The 27,931-nt window shown below is 48.8% G+C and overlaps 2 protein-coding genes across 6 annotated transcripts in view; one reads left to right on the top strand and one right to left on the bottom strand.

Moving 5' to 3' along the window:
- Nucleotides 1-395: 395 nt before the first annotated feature.
- On the top strand, nt 396-26,348 carry SFXN4 (sideroflexin 4). 2 transcript variants are annotated; one of them, XM_027593320.1, is made up of 14 exons: nt 396-553; nt 1,848-1,913; nt 3,589-3,663; nt 5,011-5,037; nt 5,124-5,178; nt 7,998-8,023; nt 8,768-8,821; nt 8,909-8,965; nt 9,093-9,158; nt 10,143-10,215; nt 11,065-11,180; nt 15,785-15,870; nt 17,536-17,653; nt 22,973-26,348. In XM_027593320.1, exons 1-14 carry the CDS (start codon nt 515-517, stop codon nt 23,048-23,050), a joined length of 936 nt encoding a protein of 311 aa, XP_027449121.1. In that variant the 5' UTR covers nt 396-514; the 3' UTR covers nt 23,051-26,348. The 2 variants fall into 2 exon arrangements, with proteins under 2 accessions (XP_027449121.1, XP_027449129.1); XM_027593328.1 differs by lacking the exons at nt 396-553; nt 1,848-1,913; nt 3,589-3,663 and adding an exon at nt 4,762-4,924.
- DENND10 (DENN domain containing 10) overlaps nt 25,527-27,931 on the bottom strand; it is a 20,430-nt gene continuing 18,025 nt past the window's right edge. For all 4 annotated transcript variants that reach the window (XM_027593280.2, XM_027593290.2, XM_027593300.2 and 1 more), the window contains one exon: nt 25,527-26,920. In XM_027593280.2, coding sequence (XP_027449081.1) covers nt 26,744-26,920 — 177 coding nt within the window. In that variant the 3' untranslated portion in view covers nt 25,527-26,743. The remainder of the gene's footprint in view (nt 26,921-27,931) is intronic.

The following is a 27,931-nucleotide window of genomic DNA, read 5'->3' as shown; positions in this document are numbered from 1 at the left end:
CAAAAAGTTGGTGCACTTGTCACGTGGGTAAGATGCAGGTCCTTCTCAGTAGGTGCTAGGATACGAGGATTCCCGTAGGTGACCGACCCCCGCCCCCAGGCTGGAAGCGGCCCGGCTACCCTAAGGGGTAGAAAAGGCTGGGAAGACTTGGTCGGTGGGAGGGTGGGCAGGCTCACGGGGACCGGAGCGGGGGTGGAGGCGTGGGATCTGGGGCGCTGGCGCGTGGTGACAGCGCGCAGCGGGAGTTCGGAGACGGGGCAGCGGGAACACGAGGCGGCCGAGGCCGGGGCGCTGGCACACGACGACACCAAGCCGCGTGCGCGCCAGGAACGCGGCGGCGGGAACAGGAGACGCGCGCGCGCCCGGGGCGGGGCACGCTGCCCGGCTCCTCCTCCGCGCCTGGCCCTGCGGCCACCGCCTCCCCAGCCACCGCACAGGTCCCAGGAAGCAGCGCGGGAGGAGGAGGAAGCGCGGGGGCCCGGCGGCTCCCTGGGTGCAGCGGCACGGCTCCCGCATGGAGCCCAACGTGCGCTTCTGGATCACCGAACGTCAAGTACGGCCTGGGCCCGGCGCGGCTGGGGGCGGGGTGGCCCTGGGCCCCGTGGAGTCGCCGGCTGGCCCGGGTGACCTTGGGCAGGCCACGTGGTCGCACCACCCGCCTTCCCACCTCAGACCCCGGGAGGGGACGAAGGGGAAACCCAACCCAAGGGTGCGGGATGCCGACAGCCACGGCGGTTACCGCGTATCACCTCTGCCCCGGGCCTGGCTAGCGAGGATCGCCCACAAGGTCGCCCTGCTCTGGGGAGTCAGCCCCCCCCCCCCCGCCCCCCGCAGGTGTCTGCCCTCTGCTGCCTGAGCTGTTGCTGAACATCAGGTTGGAAAGGAACAGGTGCTCCCAGGAGCCCCCAGCCTCCCAAGCTCGGTAGGCTCAGCCACTCAAATGACGCGGGGGCTGCGGGCAGCCGACGAGGACAGGCAGTCGCTCCGGCCCCGCCTCCAGGCGGGGCTGGACGGCTCTGCCCAATGGCAATGTGATGGGAGCCATATAGGTCATTTAAAATTTTCTAGTAACCACATTCAGACGGGTAAAAAGAAATAGCTGAAATTAATTTTAATGTATTTAGCCCGACAAATATAAAATACTAACATTTCAACACATAATCGATATAAAATTACTAGTGGGATATTTACATGCTTTTTTTTCTAGAAAGTCTTTGAAGTCTGGTGTCTGTTTTACACATATAGCATACTTCAGTTTGGCTTGGCCACATTTCAAGGGCTCCATAGGCACATGGAGCTAACTGGACAGTATAATTCTAGGGTGTTCTCTTTCAGCCTTACGGGGCTTTCTCAGGTGGGGAAGTTGAAAGGGACAGGGAGCTCATGCCCCCTCCACATGTGAACTGAGCAGCCTTTACTGAGGCCTTGCTGGGGGTGTCCGGTTCTTTATGACTCAAGTTAAGCCTTATAACAAGGATGAAGGTAAAGAAACAAATTCTGAGACCCTTCTAGGTAGTTGGTTCAAGGTCATTTGTGGGATGTGGACTAGGCCCATTCGACCCCAGAGTCTGGGCTTTTAACCTTCAAGAGTAATTTGATATGGAAGTGGTTAAGAGCACATGCTACTGAGTCCTTTCCTGGCTGGGTTTCCATGGGTACGTTCATGAGCTTTTCTATGCCTGTTTCCTCACCTGTAAGGTCCCGAGGACGTCCTGCAGATTCTGGGAGCTGCTTCGGTTAGAAGGCCCTGCTAGGGTCTCAAAAATAATGCTAACTGCTATTATCATATCTTTTTTGTTGTTGTTCCTGCCACCATTAACCTCTCTGGTGCTCTTTTCCCTCTTAAGTCTTTTATTCGGAGATTTCTTCAGTGGACAGAATTGTTGGATCCTACAAATTTGGTCGTTTCAATTGTAAGTATTTCCTTGTTTTCAGAAATAAGACATTTTACATTTTATTCTGAAATGTGAAGACTGCGTCCCTTTGAAAGCAGTTGAAACAGAATCCGTATATATTGTTTTTATTCCTTCTGAATGAGCTTGTTAGACTGGAAGGTTTAGAAACAAAAGCAGACAGATAACACCAGGGTTGGTACTGCCGCTTCAGAAGGGATCAAAATAAGTCCCTGGTAACAGGACAGACGGACAAAGGTGGTCACCGGCCTAGACCTAGGGTGCTGAAGGAGGGGTGCGGCAGGAAACTGGGGGAGAGTGTTGAGGCAAGGCCAGAGAGAGGGGACTGTAAGCAAAGCCCAGGTGAGAGAGCAGGTCGTCCAGTCAGTGGGGGCTTTTACTTCAGGGAAGCAGGCAGGTCCTCAAGGGCCTTGTGTGTCCTTCAGATGGGAGGGGTTTGCATTTGGCCTACAGGGCGAGGTGGTGAGGTTTGTGTTCCAGAGGGTCTCTTTGGTCACCAGGTGGCGAGTAATGAGGGTTCGAACCAGTGTGGCCGAGGATTCAAGAGGAGGAGATACTGTATCAGCAGCCATAATCCTTCAGGGCTGGACCCACAGGGACACTCCCATCCTTGTGCTCAAGATGTTCCATGCTGCCTTGTTTTTTACAAAACAATCTGAATCCCCATCAGTAGGGAAATAGAGAAACATAACATGGTATAGTCATACAGTGGAATACTAATAAAAGTGATGATCTAGTTATCAATGTATAATATTAAGTGGAAACAGTATATAATGCTAAATGGAAAACATGTCTACAGTGTTTAATGGAAAAAGGATGCATAAAGTACATTTATGCAAATTACAATATAAAGACCCAATACTACATCTTTGTTTATAGATACATATATTCGTGTATATATAAGTATAAAAAAGTGGACTGGAAGTTAGTACCTTGAACTCATAATAGTGGTTATTTCTGATAGAATGGGGAGACACGAAACTGGGGGTGATGGCTTTTGGGGAAAAACATTGGAAGCAAATATGACTGAATGTTTACTGTTGTTAATTCTGGATGAGGGGATTATGAGTATGTACTCATTTTGTTGCCTTTTCTGTATTCTTTTCTCTCAAATTAAGAAAAGAATGAAGAGGGGCACCTGGGTGGCTCAGTCGTTAAGCGTCTGCCTTTGGCTCAGGTCATGATCCCAGGGTCCTGGGATCGAGTCCCACATTGGGCTCCCTGCTCCGCAGGAAGCCTGCTTCTCCCTCTCCCACTCCCCCTGCTTGTGTTCCCTCTCTCGCTGTCTGTCTCTCTGTCAAATAAATAAATAAAATATTAAAAAAAAAAAAGAAGAGAGGAAGTAAGCCCGAATGGATCAGATGTGGGAGTGAGAGAGAGGAGGGACTTCTAGGTTTCTAACTTACAGAGCCAGGCAGATGGTGGGAGCACTCACAGAGACAACTGACATCAGCTGTCTGGGGGGAGGGGGAGGTGGCAGCCACCCGTGGGTCAAGCTGCTGGAGCTCTAAATCTGAGTGACACACAAGCACTATCCTCATGGAAACTCTCAAGGAGAACCTTGGCCACGAGTTGCACTGAAACCAGGTGTGAATGAACATGTGATTCCTAAATCATTTGGACAAACCTAAATCAGGTTGAGATCATTGCTTGATTTCTTTCTATCTGATTATAGGAAAAAATAGAAAAATCAAGGCAGCTATTGTTAACAAATGAAGATGCATCCATACGTGACTTGGAGGACCAAAGGGTATGTCTCGTGTGCTGGGTTCAAGGTTGGATGTGGTTGCCTTCAGGAGATTTCTGCTTGCATGGTCTGAAATCAGGTGGGGTTTGGTCATCGTAAACACTGCCCAGGGGATCTGCTTTTCAAAACTGGGTTAGTTTTTTTAGATGTAATTAGAATTCGTTCTCATAAACCAGATTACTAGTAAGAGAAACTAGTATTGAGGAGGAAAAAAGATCCTAGGGTTCTTCCTATGCTCAGATATTAGTGGGGATTCTCTGTGGCTGATCCCTGCAGCCCATGGCAAACTCCAGAATTCAGGCAGGCCTCTGAAGTCAGAATCTGTTTCCCATTAGAGGCAGTGTTCCAGGTCAGGGTTATATTCCTGCCCCAAGACTTAAACCGAGTATTTGTTATCTATCTTGCTGTGTATGGGGCTTTCCAGAGCCCACAAGTATCAGCTCCGTGAAGCAGCCTGTGGAAAGTGCACATATTTATGTTGGTTTGATGTTTTTTTTTTAAGAACTTTATGGGGCCTCTGGGCTCACAGCCTGGCTCTGAGGCAGGTGCCTTGGCTAATGGCGTGGTGTATCACCTGCAAACAACCTGCTCTTCTCTGAGCCAGGGGCAGGCTGGATTTAGGGACTCACCTGAGGGCTGTTAGGTGTTGGCCTTGAACCCTCTCCAAGGTAAGAGACTGAGGACTTTTTGGGGCACCTGGGTGGTTCAGTTGGTTAAGCGTCTGCCTTCAGCTCGGGTCAAGGTCCCAGGGTCCTGGGATTGAGCCCCGCATCAGGCTCCCTGCTCCTCGGGGGGTCTGCTTCTCCCTCTCCCTCTGCCTGCCACTCCCCCTGCTTGTGCTTTCTCTCTCTGATAAATAAATAAATAAAATCTTTTTAAAAAAAGACTGAGGACTTTTTAATGTTCTGGTCATTTTCTTTCTGTGGGTCATCTCATTGCTTATTGTCAGTTCATTTGTTTGATTCATTTGATTCATTTATTTTGACTTTTCTATCCGCATGGCATTGAACAGTTCTGGTCTTCACTCTTTTTTTTTTTTTTAAAGATTTTATTTATTTGACAGAGACACAGTGAGAGAGAGAACACAGGCAGGGGAATGGAAGAGGGAGAAGCAGGCTCTCTGCCGAGCGGGGAGCCCGATGTGGGGCTTAATCCCAGGACCCTGGGATCACGACCTGAGCAGAAGGCAGACGCTTAACGACTGAGCCACCCAGGCGCCCCTGCTCTTCACTCTTGAAAAGGCAGAGTGAAGATGGCACCAGAAGTGAGATTGGAGAAGAGATGGGTTTTTTTTCTCGTTTGCTGCCAATTTACCTTTAAAAGCTGTTACTTGTTTTTTTCTCTTTTCAGGTAAAAGACGCTTGGAAGAGAAGTCTCGTAAGTTTCAGTCCTTTCCTAATTTTTAGGCTCCTACAAAAACAAAGCCAAACATCAGACTAACCTTTGTGTTTACCTTTGCAAAGTCAACAGTTCATCCTGACAACAGCAAACTGATCCCTGTTCCTTTTCGACCTGCAGGTGAGCTGATTCTAATTTTCAGAAATGGGTTGGGAAAACATGGTTTGTTTGTAACAGTTCAGAAAGTCTGCCTGCCTTTTTTGTCCCCCCCCTGGAAGAATTTCTGATTGTGAGTCTGGAAACCACAGCTTGCTTTATTTATTTATTTCTTTATTAAGATTTTAATTTATTTATTTATTTGAAAGAGAGAGAGAATGAGAGAGAGAGCACATGAGATGGGGGAGGGTCAGAGGGAGAAGCAGACTCCCCGCCGAGCAGGGAGCCCGATGCGGGACTCGATCTCGGGACTCCAGGATCATGACCTGAGCTAAAGGCAGTCGCTTAACCAACTGAGCCACCCAGGCGCCCTGGAAACCACAGCTTTAAAAGGATGTTTGCATCAGAGTCTGGGTTTGGTAGTGGAAAAGAGCAGGTTTGAGACCCAGAGCTGCATCCAGTCCTGTGGAAAGATCTGGGGAGTTGGGGGTGAGGGCACAGGCCTGGGTCTGAAACCTGCTTTGTTCTGTCATCTCCCAAGAAATACACAATCATTTCGCTGATGGTTCCAGAACTTGTAACTCATAAGTGTTTTGGATTCCACGTAGTATTCTCTCTCTCTCAACTATGATGAGGGGAGGGGTGCCTGGGTGGCTCAGTTGGTTAAGCGTCTGCCTTCGGCTCAGGTCATGATCCTGGGATCCTAGGATCTAGCCCCACGTTGGGCTCCCCGCTCAGTGGGAGCTTGCTTCTCCCTCTCTCCGCTGCTCCCCCTGCTTGTGTTCTCTCTCTCTCTCTCTCTCTGTCAAATAAATAACTAAAAATCTTAAAAAAAAAAAATGTGATGAGGGGAATAAAACCCATGATTGTACAGGGCCCTTTTAACTATGAAATTCTCTCTGTTATAAACAAGAAACTGGAAACAACATGAATATCCAACAATTCAGACTATAGTTAAATAATTTATTAAAAAGATTGACGTACATCCTGTGTGCCAATGTAGAAGAATGGATCTCCAGGAACTAGTATTAAGGAGAAAAAAGGCAAAGTGTAAAACAGCATATAGTGATCCTCTTTGTGTGAATAAGTATCGTGAGCACAAGAGAGTGTGGGAGTTTGCATCTATCCTGATAGATGTCATGAAGGAAAAACACTTGTTTCTCCTCTCGATGCTTCACTTTTTTTTTTTAAGCCTATCCATGTGAGTTGGCATTTTTTAACTTTATTATTTTTAGTAATCTCTACACCCAATGTGAGGCTCAAACTCACAACCCACGAGATCAAGAGTTGTGTGCTCTACTGACCGAGCCAGCCAGGTGCCCCTGAGGTTTCACTTCTGATACCAGATGTGCAGGCTTTTCCCACCCCCTTCAATTCTGTGACCCCCAGCAGTGTGTCCTACAGTTTTAATGGCAGTTCTGACATGTCAACCTGGAGGCGGCAGCAGACCCCCCAGGTGAAGGGCTCAGTCCTGCAAGACCACCCCCACTTCTAATGCCAGTTGAAAGTCCAGATTCTCTGCTGTACTTCTGACCAACCTGCTATAAATTGGAGGTTCTCACACCTCCCTCCTTGGGTTTGAAATTGCTAGAATGGCTCACAGAGCTCGGGGAGACAGTTTACTTACTAGGTTCCTGGTTTATTATTAAAGGGAACAGATGGAAGAGATGCACAGGGCAAGGGGTGCTGGGGAGGACGAAGTTTCCACACCCTCTCCGGCACCGCACATGCTCAGCAAGCCAGAAACGCTGTGAGAGTGGAGGCTCTATTCGTATGGTTGACTAAATCCTTGGCCACTGTGACTAGCCCTGCCTCCAGCCCCTTTCCCCGCCCAGGAGGTGGAGGCAGCGGGTGGGGCTGGAATGTCCAACCTCCTCATCCCCCCGCTGGTTCCCCTGGCAACCATTCCCCTGCTCGGAGGCTTTCCAAAAGTCCCCTTATTTTATTTTATTTTATTTTAAGATTTTATGTATTTATTTGACAGAGAGAGACACAGCGAGAGAGGGAACACAAGCAGGGGGAGTGGGAGAGGGAGAAGCAGGCTTCCCGCTGAGCAGGGAGCCCGATGCGGGGCTCGATCCCAGGACCCTGGGATCATGACCTGAGCCAAAGGCAGACGCTTAATGACTGAGCTACCCAGGCGCCCCCAAAAGTCCCCTTATTAACATCAACTCGGGGCGCCTGGGTGGCTCAGTGGTTAAGCATCGGCTCAGGTCATGATCCCAGGGTCCTGGGAATGAGCCCCACATGGGGCTCCCTGCTCAGGGGGAGCCTGCTTCTCTGTCTCCCACTCCCCCTGCTTGTGTTCCCTCTCTCAATGTCTCTCTCTCTCTCTGTCAAATAAATAAATAAATAAATCTACCTTTAAAAAAAAACAAAACAATATCAACTCAGGCGAGGTGGAAAGGGGCTTGCTAGGGTAAAAAAGACACCCATTTCACCTTTTTATTGCTGTTCTCAGGAAACTCCAAGGGTTTTAGGATCTCTGTGCTAAGAACAGGGATGAAGAGCAAATCCAGGTTTCTTTTTATAAATGACAGTATCATGAATGTGCTAAGTTCCTGGGGAAGGCTGAACAGGTTAACACCACTTGCCTCCAGTGAGAGGGACTGGGAAGGCCGGAGGGTGCCTCGTTAGGTCTTTCTGGACAGTGCTGACTGAAATGCTAGCTGTATGCACATAGTTATTATTAGGAGAAATAAAAGAATGAGTAAAGACTGTCCTTTGGCATCCGTGCCTTCAGGGTGCCAGAGGGAAGGTTCTTGGGTGGGCGACTCCCCTTTCTGGCTTCTTCCCTCCGCCTGGGCAGCGGCGGTCACTGATCCGCTTCTCTTCTTTGCCAGCTCTCCTACCTTTCACGGCGCCCATGGTGAGTCGGCTTGAGACCCCCGGTGTAGGAAGATGTCGCTCGTCTCCTAACCTCAGTGGTTTGTGACCTCCAACTCTGGACCCCTGTCCCGCCACGGCCTGGGAGACGGCTGTGGACTCCCCACCTCTGACCCTTGTCTGCTACTCGCATGCCTTCACCCCGCCCGCACACTTACCCAGTCAGGCGCCTCTTGAAGGTCCCTGTGTCACAAGGTTTTCCTTTCTTGGGATGCCTCGGGTGTGCAGAGCACTTCCGAGGAGATGGACGACAGGCTCCCTGCCTCAAGCACACAGAATAGTCCATTACCTTCTCTCCCTTAAGCCTCCTCCCCCATACACGCCCTCACCTGGGACCTGGAACTGCCCCCCAGCGAGGCGGTCCCACCTTGACTCTCACGAGGTGCTCTCACAAAGGGACAGCCTTCCTCCGTCACTTCCTCCACACCTGCCCTGTGTCTGTGTCCACTCGTGAGTGTGTACTCCTCAGCTGCCCTGCCCTGCCGCATCGCACATCTTGGAAGCAGGGACCACTGTGAGACACCCCCCGCCCCCTCCGGGTGTCCTCAATGTCCTGTGGGTGTTTGCTGAGCATTGCTCACACCGCCCGGTAGCCTCCTTGTCCCAGCGCCTGGGGAGAGTGGGGTGCTCAGCGCAGTGTCTCCCCTGGGAAGTTCTTTGCCCCCACCCTCCAGCAAGTTCTCCCTCCCCTCCAAAAACTTAAAACTCTGCTTTATTTTCTTAAAAGATATTTTTCTCAATGCTGTCAGTAAAAAGTCTGAAGTCCCTGATTTTACCTCAGGTAAAAACTATTTCTATTTCATGATTCCTGAGTTCTGTTGTGCTCGAATGACCATAGTGTGTGATCTACGTGCCTGTCTTTCTGCAGATTTCCTTCTATACCTACACTACAGCGTTCAACATTGTCAATGGAAACGCAAGTTATGTGAGTATTATGAGGCCCAGGGGATATGCAATTCTGTGTTACTTCTTTTGGAGTTTGTTTGTTTTAATAATCCTTCCTGGGTAAAACCGTGGTGTTTGCTGAATACATACTTTTGTTTCTTCCTTAGAATCGTCGCCTACATGAGAGTGTGTTACTAGGGACAGGAGTGATTGCCTCTTCCTCCTTTTTTGGAGTGGGTATTTTTAAGAATCTATCAAATCGGGGCGCCTGGGTGGCTCAGATGGTTAAGCGGCTGCCTTCAGCTCGGGTCGTGGTCCCGGAGTCCTGGGATCGAGACTGCCCTGCTCGGCGGGGAGTCTGCTTCTCCCTCTGACCCTCTTCCCTCTCATGCTCTCTATCACTCATTCTCTCTCAAATAAATAAATAAAATCTTAAAAAAAATAAAAATAAAAAAATAAGAATCTATCAAATCTTTTTTATTCCTCAGAACAAAAGAAACTATTCTGAATTACAAATTTGTTTCAAGTTAAACTATTTAGAAAGTATGGCTAAGGGGTGCCTAGGTAGCTCAGTTGGTTAAGCGTCTGCCTTCGGCTCAGGTCATGATCCCAGGGTCCTGGGATCGAGCCCCGCATTGGGCTCCCTGCTCAGCGGGAAGCCTGCTTCTCCCTCCCCCTCTGCTGCTCCCCCTGCTTGGGCTCTCCTTCTCTCTGTGTCAAATAAATAAATAAAATCTTTAAAGAAAGAAAGAAAGTATGGCTAAGAGATAAGAAGGGCAATGGTCACCTGTAATCCCATCACCCCCTAAGGAAGCATACGAGTACCCCAAGTTTCTAGGCATATACTTAGTATTCTTACCTTTTTAAAAATTTTACTTAGGCTACATGAACATGTTATACAAGTTGTATATTGCCTGGGATGTCAGGACACTGATGGTTAAAAATACAGACATTAGAGTCAGATAAGCCGGGTTGGCCTCCTGGCTCAAATTCTTAGCAGCTCTGAGACTCCGGGCAAGTTACCTCCCTAAGCCTCCGTGTGTGCCTCTGATGATCGGGCGAACACCTCAGTGTTGCAAGAATTAAAAAATAACACACGGAGCTCTTGCGGTGGCCTGACCTGGGATAGGAACTAGGTTGACGCCAGCTCTGTGCTACTGAGTGTGTTCAGTTGACTTTGCTTCCTTTGCAGTGACGAGTTTTCTCTCTTCTTCTAGTTATTCCCTCGTTTGCTCCAGATGCGGCTGAATCACGTTCTGTTGAAAAAAGCCCTTCCCGTCGTCATTCTCAGTAAGCAGGAAGCATGTGATCTTTGTGGTCCTTGAGTCTCCCTACATCTTCAGGGACAGTCCAGTCCCTTGGCCACATGGTGACTGTTGACAGCTGCTGTTTGCAGCTTCCCGGGGCCTCCAGGTCCACGTTAGGTCCTTGGTCCTTGGTCCTTGCTCTGTCGCTCTGCTTTCCATTGTCAAAGGGTGAACACGAGCCTGGGAACACAAACTCGCTCTAAAGACGGTGCCAGCCCTCTGCATGTTTAATTTCACTTCGTCTTGCCAAAAACGTGTGGGTAGCAATGTCATTATTCCATTTCCAGATAGGGAGGCTGAGGCAGGGGCACTTGAAGGAACTGTCCTAGGGTCACCCACGGAGGAGGCGGCAGCCTGGGGGGCTCCAATCTGGTGGGCCAACTCCGGTGGAAGTGACAGAGATACTAGCCAACTGTTTGAAGTTTGCCAGCCTGCAAGTTCAGTAGTTCACATTCCACATTTGAGTTTGGAAATCGTAACAGTTTGAAGAGTTGGCAGAATGATCTCAGTGGTAAAATCGGGGAGAACGTTATAGAAGCCTGGTCAGACCAGCTAAAGCAAAGAAGGGGGCTGTATTTCAAGGACCCAGGGATTTGTCCTGGAATCCCGTCGGGGGGGCTGGAGCCTGGCCGGACCCAGGACTAGGAGGCCAGCGGTTCTGACCCAGCTCTGCAGCCCCCGGACGGAGCGAGATTGGCCAGCACATGCCGGCTGACCACTTGAGGGTCGGGGCAGCCTAGCCATCGGAGAAAGATGCTTGACACCAGTAAGGATGTTCCTTCACTGGACCAAACTCGCCCTCTGTTGTGCATTTTCTTCTTCACATACACAGCCCACATCAGCGCAATGAATGTTGTCGCAGCCCGAAGTCTGGAGCCCATTCGAGGCATTGAAGTCATGGATAAGGAAGGCAATGTCATGGGCTATTCCAGAAAAGCCGGGACAAAGGTAAGGGGACACTATGGAAAGCAGGCTTGCCTTTTGGGGAGAGCATGGAGTTGTCTGAGAGCTGGGAACAAAGTCCTGTCTCCCTTAGACCTTTCCCTACCCTGTGTTCCCTCACTATGCAGAGGGGGCAGTTTTACATTTTGCACCATGATGTTTAAAAGATGGTGCACTAGGGGCGCGTGGGTGGCTCAGTTGTTAGGCATCCCAGGTCCTGGGATCAAGCCCCGCATCGGGCTCCCTGCTCGGTGGGAAGCCTGCTGCTTCCTCTCCCGCTCCCCCTGCTTGTGCTCCCTCTCTCGCTGTCTCTCTCTCTGTCAAATAAATAAATAAAATCTTTAAAAAAAAAAAAAAAGATGGTGCATTAGTCTGGGTTCTCCAGAGAAACAGAACCAATAGGAGATTGATTGATTGATTGATTGTAATTGGCTCATGCAACTGTAGGGCTCGTAGGCTAGTCAAGTGTTGGCCCCATCTGCAGGCTAGAAACTCAGGAGCCCATGCTGTGGTCTTCAGGCAGAATTTCTTCTTTGGGAAAACCTTCTAGATTTTGCTCTCAGGGTTTTCCAACTGATTAAATGAGGCCCATTCACACTATGGAAGGTAATCTTATTTAAAGTCAACTGATTGTAGATGTTAGCCACATCTACATGGCAGCACAGCAGTTTGTGTTTGATCAAATTTCTGGGTGCTCTAGCCTAACCAGATTGACATGTATGACCGACCACCACCGATGGGCCTCCGCCAAATGCGAGGCCGCTCTCTGAGGGTGAGATCCTGTTCTTCCAGCTCAGCATCCGCCCCACAGGCTGCTCTGTGCTTGTGGATGTCAGTGGAGTCCCTCTCTGGGTTTAAGAGAAACGTTCCTTTTCCACCTCACAGCAGATTTTCTTACAGTCTTCATCTTTAAGGACCAGTTTGCTATCAAGAATGGCCAGGGGCGCCTGGGTGGCTCAGTGGTTTAAGTGTCTGCCTTCAGCTCAGGCCATGATCCCGGGGTCTTGGGATCCAGCCCCGTCTGACTCCCTGCTCAGCGGGGAGCCTGCTTCTCCCCTTCTCTCTCCCTCTGCCTCTCCCCCTGCTTGTGCTTGCACGTGAGTTCTCTCTCAAATAAATAAAATCTTTTTTTTTAAATATTTATTTATTTGACAGAGAGAGAGCACAAGCAGGGAAGTGGCAGGCAGAGGGAGAAGCAGGCTTCTCGCTGAGCAGGGAGCCTGATGGGGGGCTCGATCCCAGGACCCTGGGATCATGACCTGAGCTGAAGGCAGCCGCTTAACTGAGCCACCCAGGCGCCCCAATAAATAAAATCTTAAAAGTGCCTTAAACTTATGAGTAAGGAAAATAAAATCTTAAAAAAATGGCCTGAGGAAATCCAGTGCTCTGAGCAGAATGCCTCTAACAGGCCTGAATTTTTAATAAGGTTTATTATTAAATAGTTTATTATTTTGATCAGTTCAGTACAATGGCTTCTGCTAACAGTCAGCTTAACAAAACTGGAACAACCTAGGGTGGTCTTGTTTTGGGTGTGGACTTTTTTAATGATACTTTTTCAGCAGGTGAGATTTTTTTTTTGTTTCTGTGAAGTGACGTTAGCTAAAGAATGGAATGTGAGGCAGTTGTATGCAAATGGCATGAGGAACAGCACAGAACCGCTTTTCACAGTGTCTGCCTCCGAGGGGCCTGCCTTCGGGACATCTCCTGCCCCATGTGTTGGCAGGAGGTTAGAAAAGATGGCTGCTCGTTCAGTCAGTAAATACATCATTGTTCCGCTCACAAAGCATATTCCACTAAACCCTATCTGCGAGTCACAAAGCTGGATTATAAACCATCACATGTGTGCCACCGGATTCCTGCCAGACCATTTATTCAGTGGCATGTCTGAAAATAGTGGCCACCTTCCTAAATGAATTATAGTAGAGACACAGTGATTACAGATAAGGGGAGAAGTAGCTGCCAAAAATAAAATAGCTCGCTTTTGAAATAAAGGTTTTGTGCCTAAGAGCCACCCTAATGAGACCTTTTTATTGAGAGATAATTTATGTACTATAAAATTAGCCCTTTTTGAGAGTATAGTTTGATGAGTTTTAGTAAATGTAAGCAGTTATGCAGCTGTCACCACGGTCCAAATTTAGAACGTATTCATCCTAAAAATTTCCCTCGTGCCCACTGAGTCACTCCCTTCGCCCACCCCCCGGCCCCAGAGAAACACTGATTTGCTTTATGTATTCATAGTTTTGACTTTTCAGAAATTTCATGTAAGTGACTCGTACAAGTGTTTTTTATGTCTCACTCCTTTCACTTCTGTGGTTCACCCACCTGTACCGTGTACCTACCAACCGTCTGTTGCTTTTTACTGCCGAGCAGCGTTGCATGTATGGATGTACCGACCACATCTGCGTATCCCTTCCCCGGGCCGGGGGTATCTGGACTGTGTCCAGTCTGGGGCTGTTCTGCATAATGCTGCTCTGGACGTGCACAGGTCTTCATGTGGACGTCAGTTTGCGTTTCTCCTCAGCTCCCTTTACCTGCAGGGTGTTAGGGCTGCTGTGAACTGTGCACACAGCTGAAGAGAAGAGTGAGAGCAGGTGTTTAATTGGTGAGTAGCCCCGCCGCACGAGGCGCCTGACCAGGTGCTGGGCTAGGCTCAGCTTGGCCACGGCCACGCCCTCAGCCGCTCGGCCACGCCCTCAGCCGCAGGCTCGCTTCTCTCTGGGAGGCCCGAGTGCGCAGCCTCTCAGAAGAGGCCGCGGCCTCGGGCCCCCGCGGGCTCTCTGGTTATCTAGTCCGTCTCTCCGGGAGAAACATCCATTTTCTTTTCTTTTTTTTTTTTTTTTTTAAAGATTTTATTTCTTTATTTGACAGAGACACAGCGGGAGAGGGAACACAAGCAGGGGGAGTGGGAGAGGGAGAAGCAGGCCTCCCGCGGAGCGGGGAGCCCGATGCGGGGCTCGATCCTAGGACTCTGGGATCGGGACCTGAGCCGAAGGCAGACGCCTAACGACTGAGCCACCCAGGCGCCCCGAAACTTCCATTTTCTGCATGAAGGCCGAGTTAGGGTAAAAGAAAGATTTGATGCTCTGCTTTTTTTTTTTCCTTTCCTGTTTTAAGTTTATCTTTGAAGAACAGAGTCTGCAACTGTGCGTAAGCATAAGCATTCTTTCATCATTTCCGTCACCAAACAGTCTATTGTCTTTGGCTAAAATTTCAGAAAGTACGCAACCAGCAGTATCTGATTGTAATAGGGCACCTTTGATCAGATTTCAGGGGCCAAAACGTACTGTTTTCCCTTGGCTGGGCCTGGTGCCCCTCAGGACGGGTGTCCGGTTCGAACACAGCCGGACAGCCCCACTGAATCACACCACCCTCAGCAGCCACTTTTCTCTTACTTAAGTGGAGCGGTTTTATTTTATATTCCTGAAAGTTTATTTATTTAAGATTTTATTCATTTTATTTGAGAGCGCACGCGTGAGAGCCACACGAGGTGGGGGGAGGGGCAGAGGGAGAGGGAGAAGCAGGCTTACCGCTGAGCAGGGAGCCCGTCGCGGGGCTCGATCCCAGGACCCGGAGATCACGACCTGAGTCAAAGGCATACACGTCACCGACGGAGCCCCCCAGGTGCCCCCTAAAGTGTATTTTTTAAGAGCCACCCTCCTTGGCCCCTCTGTCCCCATGGGGAAAGGCGTTCCCTGCAGAGGAATCGGATGAGCTGAGTCAGTGTAAGAAGCAGAGAGCAGGGCTGCCGAGCAGGGGAGAGGAGCCCCGAAGGCAGGCTGTAGCCCTGTCCTAGGAAGCCAAAAGTGGAAGAGAGGGTTGGAAGGGGCTGGCGGAGTGTGTGCCTATTCATCTCGTGCACAGCAGTGCTGTAATGGAGAGTTGTAACTTACCCAGGGCTTGGCTTCTGAAGTTAACATGTGAGTGTCATCTATGGTCAGGATTTCCCTTGAGAGTCTCTCTTACATTGCACTTGAGTATGTGTGGCTTTGTGCATATAACCCATACGGTCAATGACATGTCTAAATGCTCAATATGTAGAGTAGTGTGTGTTACAGGACAGATGACAAAACGTTATAAGCTATGCATGTTTGTGCAAAGTAAGATTTTATAGCACACTTAATGACAAGCAAAAGGTGGGTGCATATAGGTGCATGGTCCATGTGGGTGTGATGCCACACCAGTGCGCTCTGAGCTGGACTTCTGGAGGGTTCCTCCACTCGAAGGGGTAACTGGGGAGCTGCTCAGGATCAGGAGGCCAGTGTCAGATTCCTGGATTGAAAGGAAAACAAGCAGCAGTCCTCAGTGGCAAATCCAGCGTTCCCACTGAGGGAACGATTTTTCTATAAGCTGCCTTTGCTTGTACTCAGTGATGGGGTGGTTGGCAGACCGATGGGGAGACCACGGTGGAGTCAGCGGGAGGTAAGTCCCAGCACCAAGCCCAGCCGTCCTCCAGCTCTGTGCATGGAGGGGCTGCCTCCACCTCTCTATGCGCAGTATTTTTCTAAGTGAGAGAGGAGAGCTGCTGTTTGCTCATCTCTGTCTTGAGTGGCAGGATCCCTGGAAATGGTCTAACTCCATGTGCTAAGATGCTTCCTTTCCATTTCTGCTAGGCCGTTAAAGATACAGCAACATCCAGAGTAGTGCTGTTTGGGACCTCAGCTTTCATCCCTGAAGTCTTCTCGCACTTTTTTGTAAGGTAAGATGCATGCTCATCTCCCTAGGTAGGAATAAACATTCGCCACTCAAAATCCTTACAAACCTTGTCAAACACTGAACCTGATGGGAGGGATAGGAAGAAGTTTGTTCAGTTGTCTTCCCACTAAACTCTCTTTGTCACAGCTTAGACAGTAGGATTGATTTGGGGGCAGGCGTGGAAATCCAGATGTGCACGTTCCTCAACCCTGGTCTCTCGCCCAGGCCCTGTCTTCAGTTGGCTTTGTGTTCCCGGGCATGTCCCAGCACCTGCTGAGGCATGGCCCCTCGGGTCTTGAACACCGAGCTGAGGTGATTTGCAGGTTCTCCCAGCTCCGATGTGCTGTGAGGATTGCTCTAGCCTGTCTTCCTCCTTCATGGCAAGCATGTGTTAAGTTAGCCTAAATGGCCCAGATTTAGTGGACCATCATCCCTTCTGAGAAGCAAGAAGTGGCCTAATTAGGAGGAAGGCCTAGGGACCAGCTGGTGTGAGAAACCCAACATGCAGTGGCTCAGGCCAGAAGGCAGATGTGTTGGTTTAGATCCTGGCTGCGGGCGGGGGGCTCATGTAGCCTGTGGTCGCCGAGCAGAAGCTCTTCTCCTCCTCATCTTCATGGTGTCAGCTTCCTCTATCCTGCCACACACTGGCTTCTTCGTGTTGCTGAGGGACATGACTGCCAACACCTCCCAGCTCATATCCTCCAAGTGTCCTGATGAGGGATGAAAAACAAAGCAAACCCCAGCGAAGGCAGAGAATGTCTTCCACTCAGTTCCCAGACTCCCAGGGAGGGATTCCGTTGGCCCAGATGGGGTCACCTGAACCAATCCCCTCTGTCCAGTGTGGCGAGCTAGGAAGCCTTTGTTAGGAACCCGTAAGGATCGCATTTTCAAGAAATAGCAGCATGCTGCTTAGAGCCAAGTGTTACTTCCCGTGGTCCACCGGTTGGATGGGGGTGGAGACTTCTGCTGGCCCAGGCTCTTCCTGGACCACTCTGGCTGGGTCAGAGCTGGGGCGCCTTTGGAAGCTGGGGTCCTCCAGTCTGTCCCTTAGAGCCCACATTGAGGCACCGGCTACCTGGGGGGAGAGATGGCGCTCATTTCCCAGTGGCCCCCACAGCCACAACAGTATCCATGCCGGAGTGACCTCGGTGGCTCTTCTGACTCAGCCCTTGCATCCTGCTTGTGAAGAAACCCAAGGCTCAGAACGGGGAAGTGACTCGCCCAAGACACCTGGTCTATCGGTGCCGACCCCAGCCAGACCCGGGACCCTGGGTCTCTGACTCCCAGGCTGGGCTTCTTTGCATCTTCCCTCGCTGTCTCTCACACCCTCAGAGGTCAGGGGCAGAATGTCCCATCCGTGTCAGCAGAGCCCAGCATCTAGAATCTGGCCTGTCACTCTTGAGCCGTAGGATTTTGGACTTAACCAGGCAGTGGCTGTGTCCTCGTTTGTGTGAAGGGGGTGATGATAGCACGGACCTCAAAAGGGTTGTGGGGGATCAAAAGGGCAGTGCCCATGAAGTTCTTAACCGCGGGCCTGACGCACAGTGAGGCTGCTGGTATCACATGTTTGTGGGTGAGGGGAACCAGGGCGTGGGCCAGCAGCTGCACACCAGACTGTCCGAGCCGAGGGCCAGCCTCTAGAAATGCCTGGTAACCTTGTCTCTTACAGGACCCGGTTTTTCCGGCAATACCCATGGTCATTATGGACCTTCAAGCTGTCTTGTACCGTCTTAGTAATGGGACTGATGGTGCCGGTTTCTTTTAGTATGTTCCCACAAATTGAACGGGTAAGTGCCCCCTCTTCAAATCTCTCAAAAAAACAAAAAACAAAAACTCAAAACCCTTTTTCTTCTCCTTGTTGTAAGAGTAAGATAAATACTTCTAAAAAATCTGCAAAGTTTTCAAAAGTTATAAAAATAACTTTATTTAATCCCACCCCTCAGATCACTTCCACAGTTTTGGATTCTGTTTTTCTTAGTGGTATATCAGAAGCATTTTTCTGGGACATTTAAAAACCTTTGAGATATTTTATTTTATTTTATTTTATTTTTTTAAAGATTTTATTTATTTGAGAGAGAGAGAATGAGAGACAGAGAGCACGAGAAGGAAGAGGGTCAGAGGGAGAAGCAGACTTCCTGCCGAGCAGGGAGCCCGATGTGGGACTCGATCCCGGGACTCCAGGATCATGACCTGAGCCGAAGGCAGTTGCTTAACCAACTGAGCCACCCAGGCGCCCTTTTTTTTTTTTTTTTAAAGATTTTATTTATTTATTTGAGAGAGAGAGAATGAGAGACAGCACGAGAAGGAAGAGAAAACCTTTGAGATATTTTAAATACTTCCTAATATTCCATAGTGATGCCCCATGCAATGGAACTTTCTGCAGTGATGGACATGTTTTAGCTGTGTGCTCACATGGCAGCCACTAGCCACGAATGGCTGTTGAGCACCTGCCATGTGGCTGACATGACTGAGGAACTGAATTTTTACTTTAAGTTGTGTACCCACATGAAGCTAATGATTACTGTGTTAGTGCAGTTGTATCAACTGGGATATATTCTAATTTATGATGAGTCAGACGACCTAGATTCAGATTCCCACCCTCTCCATGACCTTGGTCAATCTGCTTAAATTCTCTGAGATTCAGTTTCCATATCTGTTAAAGAGAATTGACGATAGTAGTATCTCTGCAAAGGGTTGTTGCTGCTATTGAGGACATTGCTGATGTAATAGAGATTACTGATTTCTGGCATTTCTTAGCTGGAAATTTTAAATGCTTGTTTCTGCCACTGAAGTTAAAAATCAGTGATGTCTATAAAAGTATTTAAATTTCTGGAATGAACTTGTTCCAAACCGAACTTATGTAATTTTAGGTTCACAGAATCATTAACTCGGGCAACTCTGCTAGCACATAAGAGAAACTTGAAGTTATCTTAGGTTGCTGAACTCTGAGGGTGCTGAGGGACAGAATGGGGTGGGCAGCTTCTCATTAAAATAAACTGTTAGAAAATATTTTTAACCTTCCCAGGCCCACCTATTAGAACATGGTTTGTCGCAGTAAGATTACAGTAACAGTGAACCCTTTTGCGAATACTTATCTTGGATTGCACTGGTACTCAGAGTGAAGCAGGTGGCTGATCTGCAGGTTAGGTCACTGACAAAAGTCTTTAAATCCTGGGGGAATTCCTGCTGCCCTGCTTCCTTGATCTCGCTTCCCCCTGGGCTCTTGGATTCAGTCCACACACACTTACAGAGGGCCTCCCCTGGCGGACTGGAAGTAAGGTGCTGGGGTCAGCCCTGAGTAAACGGGGTCTTGCCCTTGAGTAGCTCTGAGAAAGCAATGGCATGTGGCCACCACGGGCTTTGGTGTGGGGACCTAGGGGGAGGTGGAACCACAGAGCCCAGGAATCCTGACCTGGCTGGGGGTGGGGGTGGTGTGCTTTAAGAAGTCCAAGGGAAGAATCTTTTGCAGAGCTCCCTTTGCTGGCATGGGGGAGTCATAATCTAGAATCAACGAGTTTGTGGTTAGGTAATTGGGTATCTTTCTAGTTTGTCTTGTATGTGTCATCATGGGTCGTGGGATTCACTTTTGCAATGTTAGGAGTAACTCGGTTCCTTACTCTGTGATAGCATTTTGGTCCTTGGCTCGTGGCTGCTTTCTCTGGCACGAGGTCACCCTTCTTATGGAAAGGCAAGATCCAGGACAGCCCGCCAGTGGCCAGAGCAACCCTCTCCGCTTCACCGCCGCCACTCTCGCCGGCCTCCCTGAGTCAGGTGGCCACTAGACTTAAAGTGACAGGGCTGAATGCATGTGTTTGGGTCATCGGGCCAGTGAGGGAGAGACCCCCGCACACGGGTAGCCGCAGACACAGTGGGATTGCGGGGGACACAGACAAGCACCGGGGCAGTGTGGGCACGACAGAGGCAGCGTTGACAGTCGGGGGCTGGGGGCAGTGGCAGGGGAGGCTAACAAGTGTAACTTCTGTTTATCCAGCACCTTCTGTGTCCTGGGGACTCTGCCAAGCAGTCTCTCGTCTTCATTTGAAGACAACGTTCATTTTCCCACTTTACAGATGAGGAGCCTGGGGCACGGGAGAAGATGAGATTCCCCTGTGGGTCGTGCGGCTGTGGAGTGGCGAGGCCAGCTGGTGAAGGACCTCACAGGCCCCCCACGGTGATAGACGATGGAGGAGAGGTTTCAAGGGGGGAGTGGCTTAGTCAGGTTGTATTTCAGAAATATCACCCTTTGGATGCCAGGCTGTCGGTGGGGCCAGTCCTGGAGGCTGGGAGGACAGTTGAGGGGCCGTAGAAGTTTTCTGGCTGGAGGTGATGGGGGATTTGGAGTAAGTCCATGGTAGTCGGTTAGAGAGACAGTTGAATTGGACAAGTTAGAACCTGTGAGCATTCAGACGGGGGGAAGTGAAGAGAAAGGGACCGGGGCGGGGGGCACCCATATGTGTGGTTTAGCTTTAATGCCAGTAGCCAGGGGGGAGGAAAGAAAGGGCTCCCTATCAACTAGGATTACATTTGGTTGGAACTGAAATCAGAATAACAGTGACCTTAACAAGGTGAAGGTTTATTTCTCCTTCACATAAAAGTGTGGGTGTCATAAGCACGCTACGCAGGTGCACACACGAGGTGTGCCTTTGCACAACGTCAGCTTGATTCAGTCATAAAGCAGAGTTAATCACAATGATAAAGCAGGTTCGGGATTCCAAACTCATTGACATTTCACCAGGTGATAAAACTTGGCTCCTTACACAGCGCACCGAGCAGAACATAAGACAGGCCACACAACAGACAAGATAACAGAAGGGTGTAAGAAGTTAACGAACCAAACGCCAAGGCAGTCTGTGGATGCGCAGTTGACACGAGGCCCCAGTCGGGTCCGGGTCAGCTCCTCGGCACTTGCTGCTTCTGATGTTCAAGCAGGGAAGGATCTCAGTTCTGTTCAGAGATCTGGCAGAGCCTTCGGCAGCAGATGCCTTTTTTAAGTGGTCAGACATAGAGGGGTCACGTTTGAAGAGTCTAACAGCTTGCTGCAAAAATTCTCCCCTTTTATTTTTTTATTTTTTATTTATTTTTTTTAAAGATTTTATTTATTTGAGAGAGAGAGAATGAGAGATAGAGAGCACAAGAGGGAAGAGGGTCAGAGAAGCAGACTCCCTGCTGAGCAGGGAGCCCGATGTGGGACTCGATCCTGGGACTCCAGGATCATGACCTGAGCCGAAGGCAGTCGCTTAACTGAGCCACCCAGGCGCCCCCAAAATTCTCCCCTTTTAAAAGGGATTTAATTGGGAAGCACCTGGGTGGCTCAGTCGGTTAAGCTTCTGACTTGTGAGAGCAAACCCAGCACTGGGCATGGAGCCTGCTCAAGATTCTTTCCCTCTGCCCCCCACCTCCCGCTCACGTGCTGTCTTTCTCAAATAAATGAATGGATGGATGGATGGATTCATTCGGTCCTGGGCCCCTGTAGACCTCCTCTGCTTCTGCTTGTTACCAGTTCTGGGGTGTCAGCTGATGCTGGTCCCCGCAATACCTCGTAGCTGGTATGTTTAGCCTCGTACCTTTAATTGCTTGCATCATTGCCTCACAGGCTCCCATTTGACATGAGAGACTCCATTTTGCTCTCTACAGTGAGGTAGGCAGCCCAGTAAGGAAGCTATGTGTCATAGAGTCCCCAGGGGGCTAATTCCTTCCAGCTCAGCAGGCCACCATCCCTATGGTTGGGCCCCATCTTCAGGGTGCAAGATGGCACCTTCCTCATTCCACTTGACCAGGTGGCACTTCCACTTCTGGCGCATTGGCCAGAACTTAGTCATGTGGCCAAAGCCTTAGTGCAAGGGAAGCTGGGGAATGAGGTCTTATTCTGGACCTACTTAAAATTCTGCTGCCGTAGAAGAGAGCAGGTGGGGCAGATGCTACAGGTTTTTGCAGAAAGGGTAATGTGTCACATATGGAAATAATGCTTACTTGCTAGAAAGTAAACATGACTGAAAGGCCATGGGGAAATTAGGGAAAGAAGAGAATTGCCAGCTGATCCAGGAAGGCTGCATGGAAGAGGGAAGCTTTGGACATGGATGGATTTGAACAGGCAGAGATCGGGGAGGGAAGAGGGCATTCCAAGTGGGGCGTATAGGAGAGCTGAGGGATCCACTGTAGCTGGGCACATGTGGCTGAGTGTGACTGGCAAGATGCTTGGGGCCAGATGACAGGATGCGCACGGCCAGCCTGAGGAAGCAGGCTGTACTCTGAAGGCAGCAGGTGGGTCCTGTAAGGCTTGAAGGGGCTCTTGGGGGCCAGAGTAGAGGCAGGAAATGGAGTCCATCTCGCCTCTCGAGCCTCTCCCCACCAACAGCCAAGTTAAGTCTTAGCATTTGCTGGACCTTGAAAATACCTTGTTGATCCAAGGTGGACCCAGAGGTGCCTGAATGGTGGTCCTGAGCCAGTGGGGGTCCTGCCTCCTTGTCTGGCCTAGGGTGGCCAGCTCTGCTTGTCGAGAAATCCCGAGACCAGGATATTCTTCTCAGACATACCACAGGCTGCAGCGACCTTCTGGTCTCGAAATTCAAGGACCTTAACAGGAAAGCTTGTCCCCCTGCAAAACTCCTTTTCGGATAAGCCGCCCCTGCCTGCCACTCTCAGCTAGTACTTCTGCCCCCTTGCTAGGCTAGAAATGTGGCTGGGTATTAGGGGACTGTTGTTGATTTTGTTAGGTGTGATGACAGCAGAGCAGTTACATAACAAAGTCTTTATCTTTTGGAATTTCCCACTGAAGTATTTGTAGGTAAAATGGCAGATCTGAGAGTTGCCTTCAGATACTCCAGAAAATACCCCCAAGCTGGGTATGCTGGATGAAAGAAGACTGGCAGATTGTTAATAAACTGGAGTGATGAGTATATGAGGGTTCATTATATTCTTTCTGCATTTGTTCATATTTAAAATTCTCCATAACAAAGTGTTTCGGAAGTCATGTGTTGTGCAATAGATTGGACATCACTGAAAAATGTGGGACTGGGAAACAGATGCTTTCTGAATTTTTTTTTTAAACTTTAAAGGCAAGGAAAGTCTTAAAAAAAAAAAATGAAGAGTTTGACTTTGTTTTTCAGATACAGTGCAGTGAACTTGAAAAGGAAATTCAGTCCGCAACAGAAGAAACAGAACTCTTCTATAACAGAGGGGTGTAGGAATGTGTTGTTTTCGGTGAATTTGGTTGGTTCCTGCTTGAACACCTTCCTCTCTGCTCGAGGTGTCCGATTGGAGAACTCTGCGGGAGGTCTGGAACCCGAGGTGTCTGCGCCCACAGGTTGCCTTAGAATTACACAGGCCACGGCCGTTTCAAGGCTGGTGCCTGGGCTTTCGAGCCTGGATGGAAGAAGGGAAGAGAAAGGAGAGGCCGTCCTGTCTGACCCACCCCCATGGGCTGCCGAAAGAACGGCTGATAGAAGAGTCCATTTTTATTTTCTGTGTTCATCAGCCTCTGAAGGACACTGTGAAATGACTAATAAACTTACCAAAAGTTGAGTGTTCGAAAAAATCAAGAAGGGTCCACCATGCCCAGGGCCCGGGCATTCCACTGGTGGCCCATCTCAAGGTAAACAGGAACCTCTGGTGAGCACTAAAGGCCTCCGAGCCCCAAAGCCACCCTGTCTCCCTCCTCAGCTTCCTCCCGTTTTGGACTGCTTCACATCTCTGCCCTCAGCCACCCATCTCCTCCTCTGCCCCCACCGGTCTGTGACCCTGCCTCCTTCGCGGTGAAAACCAAAACGACTGGCCAGCAACAGAGCCTCCTGGCACCAAATCTGCAGGCCTCTTGACACCGCCCCCCTCCCGGCCCCCAGCCTTCCCGCCTCCTTGCAAGGCCAGCTGTGCCCTCGGCTCTGGGCCCCTCCGGCCGGATCCCCTCCGGGCCTGGCTCTGCAGTTGCCCGGCCTCCTGGCCGCCTCCCTCCTTTGTAGTCCGTGAGTCACCAGCCTTATTAAACAAGCAAACAACCTTCGAGAGCCAAATTTGGTCAAAGACTGTCTCCCCTCACCCTTTCCACCCCGCCTTCCACTCTGCTAAAACTGCTCTCCTCCGGGCCCCACCCAGACGCTCGACCGCCACTCTGCTGGGTGCTCAGACCCAGCACTGGGCTTGCCGCCCTGAGCCACAGGCCCCTGTCCTGCTGCACCGGGCGCTCCGCCATCCACATAGCCACTTGAGGCCATCTTTTCCTCCTCACCGCCACGTAACATCACCCAAGAGCACTGGTGTCACCCTTACTCCTCCCCTCCCGAGGCCTTTCATAGCTGAGCCCCAAGGTGTCAGGTCTCTAAGCCCCTTTCCCAAGCCTGCCCAGTCCAACAGCATCCCCTGTCGGTATTCCTCTCTCATCTCCTCCGGCTCCTCCAATCCGTGCCCCGGCCTGCTCTGACAGACACCTGCGTAAAAGCCTTAGCTGGCCTCCCAGTGCATTAGTTCAAGTCCAGATTCCCTGCCAGGCAAAAGCCTTAACCTCCCTCATCTCTTGCCACTCCTTTTCCTCACTCTGGACCAATACCCCGTTCCTCATATGGACTATGGTCTTTCCTTCCTGGACCTTCATATCAGCTGTCCCCTGCCAGGCTAACTCTTGCTTATGCATCAGGTCTGACTTAGACATCACTCCCTCCAGGAAGCCTTCCAGGATTCACAGTACTGAATTAGGTGCCCCTTCTATGTGCTCCCATAGCACTCATACCGTGTCTAGCACTTGCCGCACCGCAGCAGAAGAGCCTGCTTGTTGTCCCTGCACCCCCGTAAACTGTGTGCCTCGAGAGCAGGAAGTGTGTCTGGTGCATCAGGGAAGCCCCAGGATACAACACCGTGCACGGCACAGTAGGCACCCAAACATTGGCATACTGGAGGAATGTTTCCAACATACCCTGCCCCAAATCATCAAGGAATCTATCTGTGGCTTTCAGGGTCCCATAGGTTATCTTCAAATTTGGTTAAAAGGGTTTCACAACAGCCTACAAGAACAAAAAGTTAAAAAAAAAAAAAAAAAAGTTCTACCAGGGCACCTGGGTGGCTCAGTCGGTCAAGCGTCTGACTCTTGATCTCAGCTCAGGTCTTGATCTCAGGGTGGTGAGTTCAAGCCCCGCGTTGAGCTCCACGCTGGGTATGGAGCCTACTTAAAAAAAAAAAAAAAAAATTGCACCAGATGGCTCAGTACAGCCACAGGCGTACACTAAACAAAAAGAACAAAACTTACACAAAGGCTTAGCCACTAACAGGTGACAGAATAGAAATGCAAGAGCATCTTTTCAAAGAAGACACTGAAGTGCCAGCCCTAGGAAGTCGGGGAGGGAGAAGGGCGAGGGCCCTAGGAAGTGGGGGGTGGGGGGAGAAGGGCCAGGGCAGGAAGAGCAGGGGGCAAGCCAGGGGTGGAAGGAGGAAGCCTGAACCCCTTGACTTTCAAACAGGTCTTGTAAGAACTCCCCAGTACATCTGCATTGACAAAAGGGTTTTATCTTTTGTTCGAAGTTACAGAAAGAGGGCACAATTCTTCAGCTGCCTAAAACTGTTACAGAATATCAAAATATTTCCATTTTATTTCTGCATCATAATCTGTAACTTTAACAACGTTCATCATTAGCTGATATAGTAATACAAAAAATGAGGGAGATAAAGATGTTCATATTCATTTTCATAAAGTGCAGATTTAATTTTCAATTGTTTGCCTTAGAAACATCACTTCATTCCACATCCTCCCGTGCCCCCACCCAAGGAGGGAGGGAAAAAGGCTATTTTTTATTTTTACTCAACAAATGTCTAACACAAAGAATAAAAGATCTAATAAAGATTTTTTTACAAACATTTTTCCGGGTAGGTAAGATTTCTAAGGACAACAGTAGTGAGTGTAAAATAACCTTTCATAACTAATTTGAATACACAGAATAAAATAACAAATACATAATTTAGACCTCCATGCTTATTTTGTGACTTTTAGGTCTCCAACTATGAAAAAGATACATAACCTGAACAAGAACAGTTACCTTCTTATGTGGCCAAATTACTCTTAACTGAAGTCTGAAGACTCTCTCTGGTCTTGGCCTAGGCAATTACAGAGAGTTGCTGTCGCACTCATACATTTACATCCAAAGTGGGCTTCTTCTTTTACTCTACCATGTAAGGACTGGCATCTTTTTCAAAAGAACACTGCTAGCAACAGGGTTAATTAAAGAGTACTAGTGGCTTAAGTTTGCCAGATGCTTACCTCTGCAACAGTATAAATATGGATTATTAAAGTTGTCTACTCAAGTACAAAATTTATGCAAAATCCTCATAATATAGGCAAAAATGTTCAAAGGCCAAGAAAAAAAAATCTTTTCTTTTACAAGAAAGTGCAACTGCAGGATCTTTTCTGAATGATCTTCTAGACTGTTCTGCAGAAAACTTAGTCTGGCTCAGAAAGTAGAGTTCCTCATGAGGAACAAAAGTTCTTCCTAGAAGAATATAAAGCAAAATTTCAGGCAGCTTTCTGAAAATAAACTGTTAGTTGGTGATTACGCAGTGAGACAACTGGAACTTATAATAATGAAGGCTTCTGGGTTTGCTGTGATTTGCACAAGAACTTGGCAGAGCTTTTTCTCTCTTACTCCGGGACGCCACGCCATTGCTAATGTTATTTATGGTGGTTACAGCACTTTGTCCAACACTGACTGCAGGCAGGAAACCAATCAGGAGAAAATAGGAAGGGTTTTCATATGTGTTTCAGGGCTTTTTCAGGTCAAATCGCAATACTTTAAATCGTTAAAAATATAACATTTTCTTTGTTATTTTCAGTATTTTACATAGTTAGTGGATAATCGTGGTGAGAGAGCTTTCTATCATTCATCAGTGATACATCGTCACAGTCAGATTTTCAGCATCTGCTCAGCTGCCGCTAGATGGTAAAGGAAGTTTTCTGTTGCTGGTGGAAATCGTCTTTGCTTTAGGGCCTCAAAATTGAGAACTAGCTTTTCTCCATCATCAGAAACTTCTGAAAATGGTTCCAGGTTGGTGAAGATCTCTCTTGTTTTTAGGGAAATATCCTTTAATGGAACAGGAAAATATGCCATTTGTTAGCATCAAAAAATATGAATCGTTGCATTCGAAGAGAATTCTTCCTGCTATTTTTTAAGTCTATCAGACTATAAATTAGGAAAACTGAAACTTAAAACAACTTAGAAAAACCAGTGTCCTGTTTTTGCCATTTTAGCCATTTTTAAGTGTATGATTCAGCAACATTAAGTACATTCACAGAGTTTTATGACTACTATCCATTTCCAGAACTTTTTCATCCTCCTAAACTGAAATTTTGTACCAATTATAAACAGTAACTCCCCACCCCCGTCTCCAACCCCTGGTAACCACCATTCTACTTTTTGCCTTGATGAATTTGCTTATTCTAGGTACCTCGTATAAGTGAAATCACAGAATGTTTGTCCTTTTGCGTCTGGCTTCTCTCACTCAGCATAATGTTTTCAAGGTTCGTCCGTGTTGTGGCACAACTTAGAACTTCCTTCCTGTTAAGGCTGAATGATACCCTACTCTATGCACATTGTGTTTACCCATTCATCCACTGATGGGTGTTTGGGTTATTTTTTACCTTTTGGCTATTGTGAATAGTGCTGCTATGAACATGGGTGCAAATACTTCTTTGCGTCCCTATTTCCAGTTCTTTCTCCTACACATCCAGGAGAATTGCTGGATCTATGGTAACCCTGTGTTTAATTTTTTGAGGAACCCTGCTATTTTTAGAACAGATCTCCTCCCAAAGCCCTTTTCCACCTGGGGCGAGTGACCCAGCACCCGTCACATGGGCTGTACCCCCACTGACTGACAGCACTCTGCCTGGCTGAGGAGTCACCAGAGCTGGCACTAAATCATGTCTTTTTCTTGGTTTGCTGACATCATTCATTCATTCAAATATTTTCAAACCCCTAAAATATGCCAGGCACTTTCCTCATACATTATACTGAGTCACCTATGTATCACTTTTAGTCCATGAAAAACACAGTAATTCAAAACTCATATTTACATAGCTAACCAACATGGTAAAG

This window comes from Zalophus californianus, chromosome 15, assembly GCF_009762305.2.
Source record: "Zalophus californianus isolate mZalCal1 chromosome 15, mZalCal1.pri.v2, whole genome shotgun sequence".
In the NCBI taxonomy this organism is placed as follows: domain Eukaryota; kingdom Metazoa; phylum Chordata; class Mammalia; order Carnivora; family Otariidae; genus Zalophus; species Zalophus californianus.
Note: the sequence above shows the minus strand (reverse complement) of the source record. Positions and strands in the feature narration are given on the sequence as shown.

Excerpts from the sequence above, each read along its gene's own strand:
- SFXN4 (XM_027593320.1), top strand. The coding sequence starts at position 515 with ATGGAGCCCAACGTGCGCTTCTGGATCACCGAACGTCAA. Across the intron at positions 1,914-3,588 it reads CAAATTTGGTCGTTTCAATT|GAAAAAATAGAAAAATCAAG; the intron begins GTAAGTATTTCC and ends ATCTGATTATAG. Across the intron at positions 5,179-7,997 it reads TGTTCCTTTTCGACCTGCAG|CTCTCCTACCTTTCACGGCG; the intron begins GTGAGCTGATTC and ends CTTCTTTGCCAG.